Source organism: Electrophorus electricus, chromosome 14 (assembly GCF_013358815.1).
Source record: "Electrophorus electricus isolate fEleEle1 chromosome 14, fEleEle1.pri, whole genome shotgun sequence".
NCBI classification, from domain to species: domain Eukaryota; kingdom Metazoa; phylum Chordata; class Actinopteri; order Gymnotiformes; family Gymnotidae; genus Electrophorus; species Electrophorus electricus.
The window spans coordinates 6,232,501-6,248,830 of NC_049548.1; the positions used below are offsets into that span (position 1 = coordinate 6,232,501).

At 38.1% G+C, this 16,330-nt stretch overlaps 3 protein-coding genes across 4 annotated transcripts; 1 reads left to right on the forward strand and 2 right to left on the reverse strand.

Annotated features, from left to right (window-relative positions):
* The first annotated feature begins 3,376 nt into the window (after positions 1 to 3,376).
* tha1 (threonine aldolase 1) lies at positions 3,377 to 8,939 on the forward strand. Of its 2 annotated transcripts, none has more exons than XM_027010400.2 (7): positions 3,377 to 4,107; positions 4,480 to 4,563; positions 5,111 to 5,199; positions 5,471 to 5,656; positions 5,934 to 6,071; positions 7,179 to 7,371; positions 8,296 to 8,939. In XM_027010400.2, exons 1-7 carry the CDS (start codon positions 3,852 to 3,854, stop codon positions 8,586 to 8,588), a joined length of 1,239 nt encoding a protein of 412 aa, XP_026866201.2. In that variant the 5' UTR covers positions 3,377 to 3,851; the 3' UTR covers positions 8,589 to 8,939. The 2 variants fall into 2 exon arrangements, with proteins under 2 accessions (XP_026866201.2, XP_026866200.2); XM_027010399.2 differs by having other exon boundaries at positions 3,380 to 4,128.
* Positions 8,940 to 10,470: 1,531 nt separating this feature from the next.
* On the reverse strand, positions 10,471 to 13,959 carry tmem235b (transmembrane protein 235b). The gene is given in 6 exon segments (XM_035533545.1): positions 10,471 to 10,706; positions 12,296 to 12,355; positions 12,358 to 12,426; positions 12,701 to 12,749; positions 12,854 to 12,972; positions 13,908 to 13,959. Coding segments are annotated over 6 exon segments (585 nt in total).
* Positions 13,322 to 15,784, reverse strand: birc5a (baculoviral IAP repeat containing 5a). Its single transcript, XM_027010457.2, has 4 exons — positions 15,553 to 15,784; positions 15,256 to 15,365; positions 15,024 to 15,141; positions 13,322 to 14,054 (listed from the first exon to the last, which is right to left on the reverse strand). Exons 1-4 carry the CDS (start codon positions 15,658 to 15,660, stop codon positions 13,962 to 13,964), a joined length of 429 nt encoding a protein of 142 aa, XP_026866258.1. The 5' UTR covers positions 15,661 to 15,784; the 3' UTR covers positions 13,322 to 13,961.
* Positions 15,785 to 16,330: the final 546 nt, after the last annotated feature.

The following is a 16,330-nucleotide window of genomic DNA, read 5'->3' on the forward strand; positions in this document are numbered from 1 at the left end:
TAATGTGTTTCAACTAGCACTGTTGTGACATTTAACTTGTTTATTTTCCCTGATATTTTTCAAACATTGTTTGGGCTGAAAGCCACAATAATTGGAGCACATAGTTGGAGCTACATACAAAAATGTATTTTACCCACCTGAAACTGAATATTTTTAGTCTTACGTGCTTTTTGCTAATTGATAAAGCAATATGCAGCAACAACAGAGGAATTTCCTGTGTTTCTGTAGCAGGCAAAGTGCTACCAAAGATTATACTGCAGAGATTGAGCAACACCTTTAGTGAATAAATGCTACCTGAGTCCCAGTTTTAGAAAGAGCAGGAGTATTCGTGACATGATCAGCAAGGCAACTTCATGAAAATTGCTATGAACAACACTAGAACTTTTTATGGCCTTTATAGACATCTCCAAAGCCTCTGATACTGTTGTGAACAGGGAGCATCTTTAAAATGTGCATCTTAGGTTTGGCTGCCCAGCCAAATTGGCACCCGTTGTTTTCAACATCTTCCTTCAATGTATTACCCATCTCCTCCACAAGGAGCTTGAGGATAGCAGTGGCATTGCAGTGGAATTCAGGCTGGATGGGAATCTGTTGAAACTGAGGAGATTCTATGTAGTAACCAAGTGGTCCAAACAGTCCTAAAACTACAGTATGCTGATGACTGTGCTTTTGTAGCTCCACAGGACAATCCTAACCCCACAAGCCCTCCAGTCCATGCTTATTGTGGGGGGTTATGCCTACAGTAGTTTGGGACTGTCTGTAAACACATCCAAAACAGAGGAGGTTTGCCACTGGAGCTCTGGAACACTGCACATACTACCTGCTTTAATAAGCAACCATAAACCTCTTGCAGTAGCTCCCCATTAAAATATCTGGGCTGTATTCCACCTGAGGACTCCAGTATTGATCAAGAAATACAAAACTGGCTTAAACCAACTTCAGCTGCCTTTAGGAGGCTTTGATGTAGGGTTTTTTAGAATAGGAATCTCCACATGTACACTAAAGTCACTGAATACCAAGCCGTGTGCATTCACACGCTACTCTTCAGCTGTGAAGCCTGGGACACTTATCACCATCACATCATTTTGCTTGAGTGATTCCAGATAGGGTGCTTACAGCGCCTCACTGGCTTCACTTTGAGGGATCACATGCCTCACACTGAGATGCCTGTGAGGACCAATTGCAGAGGCACATGACTACCCAGCATCAGCTTCACTTTCTGGGTCATGTTATTAGGATGTCCCAGAACAGACTGCCCCACAGAGTGACAAAGACATGAAGTCTTTATTAAAAAAATTAAATAAAAACCGAAAATCTAGAGGACGCTGCTGCTGACCATAATTCATGGTGGCAGCTCATCCTGCATACAGTTGGCATTATAGAAGAGAACAGAATGGTGATGAGACAGCACAAGTGTTCTAGTATGAGCACAACCAATGATGCTCCTATTACCTCTACTCACTACACACACCAAATCTCCAATAGAACCAGGCTTGAACTATTCACCAATCTAAGATCCCATCCCTAAAGAGATTGAAGTGGATGTCATAATTGGAGTTGATAGACAGCAAGCAAGCAAACAACTCTCAATTGATACATTGAGTTTAGAATGGCAATTGAAGATAAGGTGATATCAATAAAATGAGGGCAAATAATGTTGAACATGCAATGGGTTTGTCTGAATACTGTATTTAGCTAATAAAAACAGTGACATATGGATTTTAGTTGGTCATCAGTTAAAGGTTTGTGTGTCGGGGAGGTATTTATCTGGATAACAACAGTGCAAACTTCTGTATAGTTTACACATTTTATGTGTTTTTTTGGCATGCATGCATAGATACAAAATGTATGCAGCACAGCTAACAGTAAACAAGCTTTAATAAATCCCCCAACTATGTCAAAGTTGTTTTACCAAAAATGCACACTATTATTGCTAATGTACACTTAAATAAAAACTCAAAACTGGCAGATTATAAAGTGATTATCACTACTATTGATCCCACTGATTGAATTTCTCAGTTTTATAGCATTTCTAATTGGCTCATTTTGGGATAAACAGCTGAAGTCTCACTTCTATTGCCTTACTTGTTAAAATCCTAGGAGATGTACAATTTATGAGCAAATGGCACATGCATACAATAGTGAAAACATTGCATGCATCATTTAAAATACACTAAGAATTAGTGCTGCTTGGTAAGACCTAGAAAAATAGCACATTTTTATGGAACTTTGAAATTTAAATTCAACCACACTTTCTGAAATCCACCTTATAAAGATCAAATAACACTGCTTGTTTCAAAATCGAACTTTTTTTAACTGAACATTTTATACTTCTAAAAAGGTGTCAAAGAATAAAGAGTAGCTCTCTCAACTTCAGAATGATTCATTGTAAAGGCGCAATAAGTTATTATTTTCCAGTGAAACACCCATCATACCTCCACCTAGTGGCCTGGATATGTCAATGTCTGTACTAAAAATATATTTTAAAAACGGCCGTTTATATCTGGGGACCCGCACTATGGAGCAAATAACGGTTCATTTGAGGACTACAAATAAATATGATTCTTCATCTCATGTGAACTGCACTTTATAGAAGAAAAACAAAAACATAAAAATAACACATAATCAGTTTAATAAATATTATGTGCTATTTTATGATTGAAAAATTACTTATTATTCCATTAAACTAAATCATTCTTAACGCTTTAATTAGAAATATGCCATGTATGACACACTTTCATAAAAATATTTTCTTCTCAGTAGACAAAGGAAATTACCCCATGTAACTCATTTTGTCATGTAAAATCAACGTTATTTTTATAGGCTACTATATTGTGGTTGAATTTTGTGTTTGAGAATATATGTTTTAAAAGGACATTTCGCAACGATATATTTGAAAAGATGATGGTTTGATAACAAAAATAATAGAAATAATGGCATGTCCTTACATAGGTGGTTATGTCATGATCTGTAAATCAAAGGTACACATGCAATCATTTAACGAATATGGCATTTTTCACAGAAACACTTTTTACCTCAGATACACTCTAATATAGACGGCGAAGGGCTGTGAGAAGGCAGAACAAGCACAGAAACTCAGAAGCTCATTGACAGTATTCCAAGGTTGTTTATTCACGTGAAGCTTTGTTTCGAGGGTACTCGAGTTCTTCTACATCAGTCAACCCAAAACCGTGGATGCGTTACACATGTAAACAGAAAAAAAAACGTGTATTTATGTTAACATGTACAGAATAGTCTCCAGTGTATCATAGGAATTAGCGTTATATAAACACAAAATCCCCTCAACTCTATGGAACAGAGCTACACGCATGCGCATTCTCCACATGCTCTTAAAACAACAGTGCACCTTTTGGCTGTTACAGCATGTCAACGACTGTTGTTAAGATATTTTGGCCCTTTAGGTTTTCCATGTCAACGACTGTTGTTAAGATATTTTGGCCCTTTAGGTCTTCCATAATAAGTATACATTTACAGAAATAAACTATACGCAAACACCAAAACACACCACTTCTGAAACGAGCTAACACGCTTGTATGGCTTTTGGTTTGCGTGGGCTAAAGGAAAAATGCAAATACGTAATTATGCCAAAAAATTAAATTCACGGACGTTTACCATCGGCTACCATAAAGCCATATGATCATAACACAGTAGTGTTGTTGGGAACCAAGAGAACCGATAGGAAGTAGCTAGTGAAAAAAAACAACGTATCGATAGAGCGTACTCCATTACACGAGCCTTGGACAAAAAAGCACTGGTCAATCGGCCGCACCTAAGATCTGTAATGTGGCGCTACGGTAGGCGAGTGTAAAGTCACAATTCACATTTAAAGCATGACTGTTAATACACTGTCTATTGCTATTCGTGCACTTTCACGTTGCATAAAATGCTGCCCGACGTCGCGCATTAGTCGTCGCTGTTTTGGAGCGAGTCCTGCCAGATTCTACTATGAAACTACAAAGACGGCAGACAGCAGCGCGGGATCACCTGCTCTGCGCACCGTGGATCTCCGCAGTGATACTGTCACCACGCCAGGACCGGCGATGCGCAGAGCTATGGCAGAGGCAGAGGTTGGGGACGATGTGTTCGGTGAAGACCCCACAGTTAATGGTTAGGGGGAAAAAAATCACATATACATATCACTAGTTAACATAGATATAACGTTAACCAACAGTTCCCGTGATGACCAAAAGGGGGCGCTAAACGCTTACCTGAAAGATCAACAAATAGGACCACAATTTAGATCGGGGGTGTAGGGTGGTAAATCCAGTCCTGAACATGATAGCCCGCATAAATGACAACATTGACTGCCTGAAACAACATAAAGCATTCATCAGAAAGAGTGGGATTAATAAAAAAAAAAGATGTACTGTTTATATTTGGTTTCAGAATGCCAATGTTCAAGTTCCCAACATTCTATAAGTTATACATGCAATTTTTTTTTTCTCCCTGTTTTTGCAGAGCTGCAGAAAATGGCAGCTGACATCTTTGGCATGGAGGCAGCTTTGTTTGTCCCAACAGGGACCATGAGCAATCTGATTGCAGGTATGATTGCTCGACTAATTTTAACTTAACCCAGTGGTTGTTTTTCCATTCTTCAGTGGTAAAAGTACAGGTAGTGAAATGGACACATGTAATATTTTTATCACCATACCTTTAAAACGGAGAAGGAGGGAGACTTACACACTCAGATTCTCTGTTAGCTCTTAACACCTGCTCACTGAAGTCTTCTGGGAAACATCCTTGGTACTGTGCTGATCTACGCTTCTGCAACCATTTTAAACTACAGTAATTGTCCAACACAGTTCTAGGGGTTGTAGTTCCAGGAAGTGTCTGAAATGTTATAGTATAATAACTTTGCATTAGACATGTGGGAGTAGGCTGTTTACCTCCAGGAGGTTGGAAAGAGTTACTAAGAGCCTTGGACCAACATTTATATTTGCACAGTATAGTTTCTCCTGCTAGGTTTGTGTCAAATGTATTAAAATGCTGCAAAATTGTAGTTACACCTCATGTAAACTTTGGAATGCCATGTTCGATTATCCCATCATGTGGTTTCACAGTTCTGTTTGTGTTTGTCTCCCTGTCTCAGTCATGGTCCACTGCAGGGAGAGAGGGGATGAAATGATAGTGGGGGATCTCTCTCATTTACACATGTATGAGCAGGGAGGGAGTGCACAGGTATGATTCAAAGAGACCGAATCCCTGTGCTCATCTTTCATTCAGCGTGCATTTAATTTTCTATCAGTTTTAAGCATTATTTATTTATTTATTTATTTTTGCCATGTAATCAACATTATAATATAGAATTTCATAGCTGGACAATTAATCAAGAGGGACAGTAATTTAGTTATTATCCTATAAAAGAGTAAATGAGGAAGTATACATGTCTTCTGATGCATAACACATTATCTCAGCGTCTGATTCTGGAGTGTGGCATGCATCTCCCTAGCTTGCTGGTGTACACTCCACTACACTCACTACTCTTGCTGACGGAACGTTTGATCTGGACCAGCTGGAGTCAAAGATTCGTCATGGTTACCCCGATGCTCACTACCCCCGTTCCCGCCTGGTGTGTGTGGAAAACACACACAATATTCTGGGTGGACGTGTGCTCCCACTCTCCTTCCTGCAGGAGGTTAGCAACACTACAAACCCCAGTTATGCTAGTCAGAAATTAGTCTTGCTCAGAATTTTGTTCATGAAAAAGAGCCCTCATATGAATTGTATTAACATATTTATGCAGGCTTTATATAAGCAAGGGTACATCACAACGACTCCAAGCAGTAATTTCACACTATAAATAGTGTGTCTAAGCATGTCTCAGTAGCTTCACTGAACCATGTATTTATGTTATATCTGGTGATATTCTGATGGTGTGAACAGTAATACAAGTTCTCCCCTTTCCCTGGCAGCTGCGCTCTATGGCAGATAAGTATGGGCTTGTTGTGCATATGGATGGTGCCAGGCTGATGAATGCAGCAGTGGCTCTGGGCCTTCAGCCCTCTGTCATACTCCAGCACTGCCACACCGTCAGTGCCTGTCTGTCTAAGGTAGGACCCTGACTCGTTTGCCAGGGCTTCCCCTCAAACCGTGGATTTGTAATACTGTTTACTTTGATCCAAGAAATATTTATGATGCATAATGTTCTTTTTACCTTGTGGATGCTTGATATTGCATAGCCATAAGATTAATTCACTTGCTGACAGCTAGAGTTAATATTCAATTGCCATATTATCAAGCTGTATAAATAAGGCTTATTGTAAATTATTCTGTAGCTGGAAAAAAGGATACACATCCCTGGCTTGCAATAATAATAATAATAATAATAATAATAATAATAAGAAGAAGAAGAAGAAGAAGAAGAAGATATTTTCTTGTGGTGTACCGGCAGTATTTGTGTGGCACATATAGAGCAAAAGAAAAGCTCCAGTTCAGCTAATGCATGAATTCTCCGATCTTTGTGCAAAAAAACTAATTGATCATTACAGAAGATGTGGCTAATTCATTCAGTTTTACAATGAAAATGCACCCGCATAATGGTACTGGAAAAATGTAACCTGTTCAAGCATGTCCACTGTCCAATTAAGTTTCTTTGTTCATCACAAACCATTGCCTGTCATTGCTGTCAGCAAACCTGTGATCACATTCTGCTACACAGGATTTGAAACTTTCACAGGATTTGAAACTTTCTCTATCTAGTAGTCTGCTTTTCAGTTTCTTGTTTGCATGCCAAACTGCATTATACTTGCCAGTTGTTGTAATTCTGAATCTAAATGTCAGTGAGCATATTTGCTTTTTATTATGAGATTTGTTTGAATATAGGAAATTAACCCTCTTGTTTACATAATTTATTTTCCAACAATGAAAGACATAAAAAATACAGAGACAGATATTACCAACAGATGTATATCAAATTACTTTTTGTCAAAGTCATTAAGATGTTAACCTGTTTGTTCTGTGGCTCTGTTATGCATGTGCCATGGTTTACCCCTATTTGGAACCAATACTGTCAGTTCAGTTTTTAATTAATTTTAGGACAGTCATTAAACATTTATAGAAAAATTATCAGTGTCTGTAACAATATTAACTGATTCACTGACCAAAAATTCCGCTTAAGTTTTCAGTGGCTCATTTACTGTGACTGCTGTCTTTGGTAGGGACTGGGGGCACCAGCTGGCACCATGCTTGCTGGGTCCAAAGACTTCATCCAGAGGGCAGTGCGTGCACGTAAAGCACTGGGCGGTGGAATGCGCCAGTTAGGCATTTTGGCAGCAGCTGGTAAGATTGCCCTGAAGGACATGCCTGCCAGACTAGGGGAGGACCACAGGAATGCCAGGAGCTTTGCTAAAGGTAATTCAGTTTTGCTGAAGCCAGTCCCTGGACTTTAAGTACAGCATGATTTACATTTACATTACATGATTTACATTGCAGCTAAACTCATGTGCATCCAACACTTAGCTGAGCATATGTTAGATGGGTCAGCATGGATCCTGATGAATGCACATTCTCATGTATACCAATTTCAGGTTAGATTGGAAGTGAAACTGTTAATTAGTAACCTGGCTCATTGAAACATAATCATACAGTTCATTTTTTCACATTAATAGGATGCATATACAGCCTATACAACTGAATGTCTGATTAACTGTTCTGAATCAACTATAGTCAAACCCACTTTGCATGGCATCAATCACTGAAAAATCCCAAAAGAAATCTAATGTTCCCCAGTACAGAATTTAAAAGCTGTTATTAATAGGTCAGAGTTCTTTGTGTAAATTGTAAATTGTTTTTGAGTTGTGTGCCAGGAAGGTTTAGTAAAGCTTAGTGGTCAGAGGTGTGATGAAATGATAATCACAAAACAACTGGCCAGTTCTGAAGGGTTAGAGAAGTGCTTAGGTGAATATGGACTTTTCTATATTCTACATGTGTGATTATGAACTTAAAACTTCATCTATAACTGAGTGGGAGTCAGTCACGATTTATTGCCATGAAAAATAATTTGTCCCTGGCTTATTTTCAGAGTACATCCAATCAAGTATTCAAACCAGCAAAATTTTGCAGACAACCAATCAAATCTATATCCTACTACAAAACACACTCTGCAGGCATATATCCTACTGCGTTACACATTTTCTAGGTCTATATCCCGCTACACTATAGACAGAAATCTCTTTACTCTCTGGGTAGATAGAAACACTTCATTGGGGACAGGAGAGGGATGACAGGCATGAAGTGCTCACCGAGTTAATATAAATGTGTTGCTTTTACCTGCAGCTCTGACACAGTGCAGTCCCCCTCTGTACCAGGTGGACTCGGCCGCCGTGGAAACCAACATAGTACTCTTCAGAGTGCGGGCCCCTGGGCTGAGCCCTGCATCGTTCTGTGAGCTGATGGGAGAGGTGGGTAAGGGTGAGGGCGAGGCTCTGGGCCAAGGCTTGCGTGTACTCTTGTTCCCTCATTTCGGGGACACTGTGAGAGCCATGTGGCATCTGGGCGTTAGTGAGGAGGACACTCAGCTGGCTGCAAAGAAAGCTCAGTGTGTTGCTCAGCAGCATGGCTTAAAGTGAAAGGGTGGCAGCTGAATCCAGCGGAAGATTGCTCAGACAGTCCACTAGATATCAAATAATACAGAGAACTGACAGCAGTTCTAAATCAAACTGGTAAAAATCAAACTGGAATCAGCACCTGAATGTTAGTGCATTTTTTAAAATACTAATTTCATAGGTTTAAGGCTGTCAATCTAGTTTTGTAAGTGCAAAACCTGAATTAATTTGAATCTACAGAAAAAATCCAACCCACCATGAATAATTTTTATTGTGCTCAAGATGCGATGATTTTGACTTTACTACTATTTGTAAATGTGACATTATTGCATTAATAAAAGCTATCTTAAATAAACAAACAACCTGATTTGTATACCCAAGATGCTAAAACTTTGCTGTTCAGTTATGTGGTCAGTATAAACATATGTCTATGTTGCCAAAAGACAAGTTCATTAATCTAGATTTAAACGTATAAGAAAACACCAGATATAGTTGTGCACTTTAATAACAGTCTAATTTAAAAAGTAATAAAGGTGTAGTAAAAACATGAATAGTGTAATAAATAATCAAGTCTGGACAAAGGGCCTCTAAATTCTAAGGCATAAATCACCAAGAGACCTGGACTTCACCTAAAGAAGGCATTTTTCTTTTTGGAATAATTTGTTATCAGTTTGTATAATAGTCTCCATTACTATGTACCATGATCATTATAGAGATGGATTATCTTGGTAATCAGGAAGGGATTGCATTGGTTGTGCTGCATCTTGAGAGGATCCCAGAACCCCATACCAGTCCCAGCTCCAAGCTCTCATCCTTCAGATGCTGTGCTGCTTGAGGTAGTTTACAACTGCGCAATGAATCTGTCGGAATTAATTAGGTTTTACGTACAAAATGTCATAAACAGTATTGCTTTGCAGATGTACTTTTATTTTTAATTTCTCTCCTGTGTGTATGCACCTTGGATGTGTGTTAACTTTGATGGCTCCATCATTAGTCACCTATAGCAATAATGTACCCCATGGTTCCTAATTCTGTATCTTACATTTTTAGTAACTAATGCATCTCTTTAAAGTTTCTTGACTAGATCTTTAATTTAATCCACAAGTCTACATAGTTAGGTAAAAAAAAAAAAAAAAAAAAAAAAAATTATATATATATATATATATATATATATATATATATATATATATATATATATATATATATATCTTATGCCTTTTGTGTCTTATTGCAGTTAGACTCAGAAGTAATGGCAAGTGTGCTAAAGCCACTGTAAAACTGCTTAATGGCAAATCGTGTTTGGATGCACCTGGTCTCTAATGGTCTGCAGTTTAGCCCATGCTTGTTTTTTCCATCAGGCTGATGTGCCCTCTCTGTAGCCCATCGTCACAGCATGCAGTAGTGGCCTCAGTCAGTCAACACTTGATTGATTTTTTTTTTTTTTTAAGGAAATGCATGTGAAACATTTCAGTGAGCTGTGTCTAAAAGGTTTTTGAATAAATCCACAAAATAACAGACATTATCAGTAGATAATAGAAAAAAAAAGATGAAATAATCACAGTGCCTAATTTCTGTCTAGGTTGATTTAAATAAATATACTGACAGTGGATGAAACATTAACCTCTTAAGTCTCACTAAGTGATTGCTTCCATAATAATGAACCACTAGGTAATTATATTCTGAATCTATTGCATCTACCTTCAGGACAATAAGTCCTTCACAATGGACAATGATATGAGTTGAACTATTTCAGTGTTGCCACATTCCAAAACCATTTATTTGATCAGATATATACTAAGACAAAGTAACCCACTCAAGCACTATTGCATTTTAACTTGCTTTGCAACCACATACATACAGTAATTATGTTGAAAAAGCTGTGGTTGGGACATGAATCATACGAGTCTTATATAGGGGCCACAGTCTCCTGGTACTGGGTTAATTGGGTGATCCTGGCAGAAAGCAGCAGGAGAAGACCAGTTATGACTTCCAAGATGAAGGAGAGCCAGGCCATTTCCATTGACTAGCCGAATGAAGTGTGAACCAGGGCCATCTGCTCTGGCCCTGTCCTCCTTTCTGTTTCCTCCAGGGCCCACTGGAAATAGCTGATGTACAGACTTACACCAGAGAGTGTGAGAAGACCTGAGAATAATCTCAAATGCAACACACAGACATAAAACACTTTAAAAAAAGATAATTAAATCATTAAATGATCAAGATTATGTAGCGTCTATGAGATTGAATATAAAAGACACTTTGCTCTTTAACAAAACTGTAAATTTATATTTACAGCATTTGGCAGACACCCTTGACCAGACTTACAGAAGTGCTATGTAATCTATCAAATAAGTATCTTCATGTGATAGTATTCTTAACAGTGCCCTATCTATCAGGAAAAGGCCCTGTTTAGAGTGTTAAAGAAGACAGTGAAAGGTTTTTTAAGTGCATAAAGTGCTTAGAGATTCACTGAAGAGGTATCTTCAGCCTTCGTTTGAAGACAGTGACTCGGCTGTATGGACAGCCACTGGACATCCATTCTATCAGCTGGGTGCCAGGGTAGAGAAGAGGCTGGATGGAAATTTGTGCTTCTTGATTACCCAAGGGTGGTGTACTGTAGATGTCCCTTTCGCAAGGAAGACCTGTTATTATATGTTCATGAAAGTGGCATTTGTCCTGTAAACCAAGCAATATCACCCATGTCAAATTAACACTGGCAATAACTCCAAATTGAATTCACTCGAATTCAAATTACATAAAATAAAACAAATCTATTCAGAGCTTTTACAGCAGTAATGATTTTACTGGGCACTCTTTATCTTAGTGTTTGGGACAAACACAGGAAACAGAGAAGCAGTACAGTTCAGAAGACAGCATGACAGAGAAAATGGCCAACATTAAGAATTTAACAGCTCATTTCTTTCCGAGTTTGACAGTATTAAACATTCTCCTTGCAGCCATGATTACAACTGCAATTAGTGCAAATGATTATTTGCTGGCTGCTTTTCATATATTAAGACAAAGATATTCATCACATGCTTCTGAGCCACAGGCTTTGAAATGCTATTGAGTTTGTAGCAAACACACTGTAACTGTGTTCTTATACTGTATAAACAATAAGAAAGAATAAATAATTATTTTGCCCAGAATACAAACTCTAACCTGAATCTAGACCTGAAGCCTGAGAGACTGAAAGTCAGTTTATACTCTACATGAACTGATTGGTGATTAAGACCACGTTTGCAACTTTTGGTTAATTGATTTCTTTTTGATCATACACAGCACGAGCACGCTTAGTGGGTTCACTGTAACATCACAGAATTTTATACTAGGTACATGATTTCCCTTCCCTCTCTATAAGGCACCCAATATGCAACAAGGCCATTCATTTTCCCTCATAAGTATTAAGAGATCATGTAAAGTAATAACATCAGTCTCAAAACCCACAATAACAAAACAATTATTCTGAGGTCATTATAATTTAAGGTAGACAGTTTCCACTCCGGATTCCCGTGTGTTAGCAAGCAAAAATACTATCTAAATATACTGTCTGAAATACATAGTAGTTACATAACTATTGCCTTATTTGACAGACTTCTCAGTACTGTAATATAATACTTTTTGTGAAGCTCAACAAAGCACCAACCTTTACATTAAAGTTAAACATAAACAGTTACACAAACCAACACTAATCCCACATGGGCATGCAGATGTTTTGGGTGGCTGGAACTTGCTGCAAAAGAGAAAATAGGAAGCAGATCCTGTGAGGAGAGTTTTATTCCATGTCAGAGAATACCACATATGCCCCCAAACACTAACAGCACCAGACTGACAGGCAGCAGGTTTACAATCACATCATGCATTCCTACACCAAAAAGAATAATTACTACTGATTAGCGCCAGAGCACACAATACAAATCGATTACAACCAGTGTCATGCAGCCAAAGAGTGATGTGTACAAATGTGAATTAGTAGATCTTTCTCTTAACGTTCAGTGCGCTCAATGGTGTCTGATGGGCAAAAGGTAGTGTATAAACGAATATGTTACCTGCTGTACGTCATTAATATAGCATTTCAACAAGCTGAATCAATAAATTCACTGCTTTGCATTACAGTTAATGGACAGGCATACACTTACTCTGCATTTGCTTTTCCCATTCAGTAAATCCTGATGTGTTTTCTGAGGACTGTAGAGTTACATACTATAGTCAAACAGACCACCACAGAAACAAATGATCAAATGAACTGTCGTTCGAACAGCCATTTAAATCTGTTTAAGGCAAAAACATACAGCCACACCATCACTTACTCCCCAAAGTCCTGAATGAAATTGCTCCGGGTTAGTGTGATTCCGGCCCTTGTCGTCTATAATGTACCAATACTCAGTTCCCGTGGCAAATGCTAAGAATCCTCGTTAACCCAGCGGTGATAACCAGATGCAAATCCTACTTTCATATCGGTTGGTTGTTTCTTATTACAAATAACAAAAAAAAAACAAAAAAAAAAAACAAACTCGAACTGCAAACTTCTGCCACTTGTCATTCAGAACCAATCGGCTACCATTATGAAAAGCCAGAAAGCCACTCTTCACACAATTATATTGACTATAGGAGTCAGTAAAAGTATACACGGTGATGTTTTAACACGAAGGATAGCGCCCAGATTTCTTTAGCGAAGTAGAGGGTCATGTGCTCTGTGCGCGATTATGCATGGCTCCCTTGAACTGAGGCAATAGAATTAATTATCCAATGACATTAGGTAATGCTTCAGCATATATTTATTTAGACGCATCATAACAAAATACACCTGTACAAGGGCATTATAACGACAGCTACAATAACAAATCGCAAACACCTTTTGTTGTTAAAAAAGTCCATATGCCAAACGTGATTTATTTCTTTCATGGGCAAACTGAAAGCTTAAACTTGGGATTTAAAAGAAGCATTAATTTGCATGTACAGCATTTATATGACTTATCTAAAGCGACTTACAATTATGACAATACAACTTAACTAAAGGTTAACCGAGGGGCCTTCTTCGGGGCCCGACAGTGGCAACTTCACAGTGGTGGGGCTTGAACGGCCAGCCTTCCGATTACAAGGCAAGTCTAATCCTGGAGATCTACCGCCCTACATGGTTCCAACCCTAATCTAGCACATATGAATCAAATATTAAAATAATACTGAAGGACTCAATTAATTGGATCGGATGTGTTAGAACAAGGTTGGAATTAAACTTTGCAGGGTGGTAGTTCACTAGGACCAGGCTTGACCACCCCGGACCACACCATTTAGAATTCTTGGACATAGATAGATGCACTTATATCATACACAAATGGAGCATACCACTCTCTAAAACAGTGAGTGAAAGACTACACAAGGGCTTGTCACTGTCCATCTTCATTCTTCACCCACTGCAGTCTGGATGATCAGGCCTCTTTTCAACTTTGCAGCCTCTTCAAATTTAACAATAGCCTGGCTGCATGCATTTTTCTAAAATAACAAACATGTTATATAGTTTCTTTCCATAACACCCTGTTGCTTCATGATTGATTAAATTAACATGAAACAAGCGGAGTTTGTGTCTGCTTTAATTCATATGTATTCTTCAAAGATGCTGAGAAAATCTATGGCTTGCAAAAAACAGTAATTATTAAAGAAATGCAAAACGTGAACCTTGCATCAGTATGAACAGAAAGGCTACAACATGCAAATAAGCGCAAGTAAGCAAATGAGATACGGATAAATTACTTTAAAAAAAAAAAAGAGTCATCATTATTGATGTAAATGGCTATAATGGCTTCAGAAACATCCTGTCTTCCTACTAGCTTTAATCAACAAAGAAATTCAAAGACAGAAAAAAGTGCAGCTGCTTATTCAACAAGTCAACCTAACAACTTCTTTCAGGTCACTTCTTTGGCCAATTTCCTTCTTAACTAGATTCAGTTGTCCATTGCACTGAAAAATGTTCTACACAACTTGTCATTTCTGTACAGTATTCTGTACATGAGAAACAAAGCTGCCCATTACAAAAACATCTTGAATCGAGTTCCTGCCCACACTACCTTCCCTACTGAAATATATTACAATAAAAATATATCAAAATGTAAAGTATATTGTCAAAAGCCTACACTTCACCATTCCACAGGGATGCTGTAGCCTGTATTAAACAAATACACAAACAAACTCTGTGCCTCTTTTCAAACATTTTCACAAACATGATATTGGACTGAACAAAAGGCACACCTAGAGACAATTTTCACCATTATTAAAGTGTCAGATGAAGTCTTTGAATGCAAAGAGTAACTTTGCATGATATTTAGCATAGGCTATGACAATGCACCCCATAGCCATGCCAGCTTTCTGTAAGTGGTAAATTGCATCACAATTCAAGGATAGAGACACACTAGAACAATGGTCAATGTACTGTGAAGGTGAGTTTAGCTGCTCCCTTGTACTTACAATAACAAATTTTTGCCTCTCTTTCTGAAGCCTGAGAAACTCCTCTACAGTTAGACTCTCCATTGGCTTTTTCATTGTGATAAAGTTGCAGTTGGGTGAATGTGCTTTATGCTCCTTTCTGCATTATAAAAAACAAAAACAGTTGCATTAATATAAAAAGTTACAGATACTCATGATCACAACAGACAACAGAAATTGTAACACTGGTAAAACACGTCCTCTAGAGGCTCACTCTGGGTCGTCTTCAGGTTCCCAGCCTTCCAGCTCTTTAAGACAGAAGAAGCACTGTGCTACGTCCGGACTGTTCTCGGAGGGAGTGTGAATAAATCCTGCTTTTGCCATCTAGAACAAGCGTATTAGTTAAATATTAACAAACATTTCCCAACAGGACAATCAGTGAGCAACCAAATATCAGCATAACCTCTGTTTTGTATATAAATAAGGCTGGCTAGCTAATTTAATAGCTGCCCCAATACAGCTTTAACTGGCTCTAGCTAGTTAGTTAACTAAGCTGTTTTCACCGACTCACATTCTCCGGGGTACAAACACAGTCCTCTTCGAATGGCCACCCAACGAATGTTAAAAGCCTGTTTTCAAATAAATACATCTTTAGTTGGTCATCATTAATAATATCCATATTTTTGTAGTAACTAAATAAACAGCCAGCTAGCCAATCTTACAACGATTAAAAAACAATAAAAAGAAATGGAAAGGTATCTAACTAGCAAGCTAAGTCAGGACAGCACTTCCCGAAGTTTAAATTTCCGAGCAGACGTTTTCATTGGTTAACATTTATGGCGCGCATGCGCTGATTTAACGAGCTGTAGCGGCGTCTTCTGGAGTGACGTAATTACGCTTAGTGTACGTCAAATATTAGGACCATCTTACAGACGGAAATCATTAATATCCTATATTGTGATGTAATTAAAAGGCCCATCTTTCTTCATCAGCAGTTATTTTCAAATGTGCACCACCGGACAATGGGAGCCAAGGACATGGAAATATTTAATGGCATAAAAATACTTTTTTTTTTTTTTTTTTTTTTTTTTTTTTACTTTTAAAAAGAAATGCTTTTTAAGCAACTAATGCTCTCTCTCTAGCCATAAGAATATAATTGCAAAAAGTTTACAATGACAAAAGCAGCTGTGATGCATACTGTTTTTGGTAATCATGTACTTTGGTGGCTCACATAGATAAAAGTGTAAAGTGACAACCAATACTCCTGTAACCCTGAAATTTGACATAATATTTGACTGAGAAAATGCACATTTGAAAAATATAATTCAAGCTTCCATGGGAAAATGGGC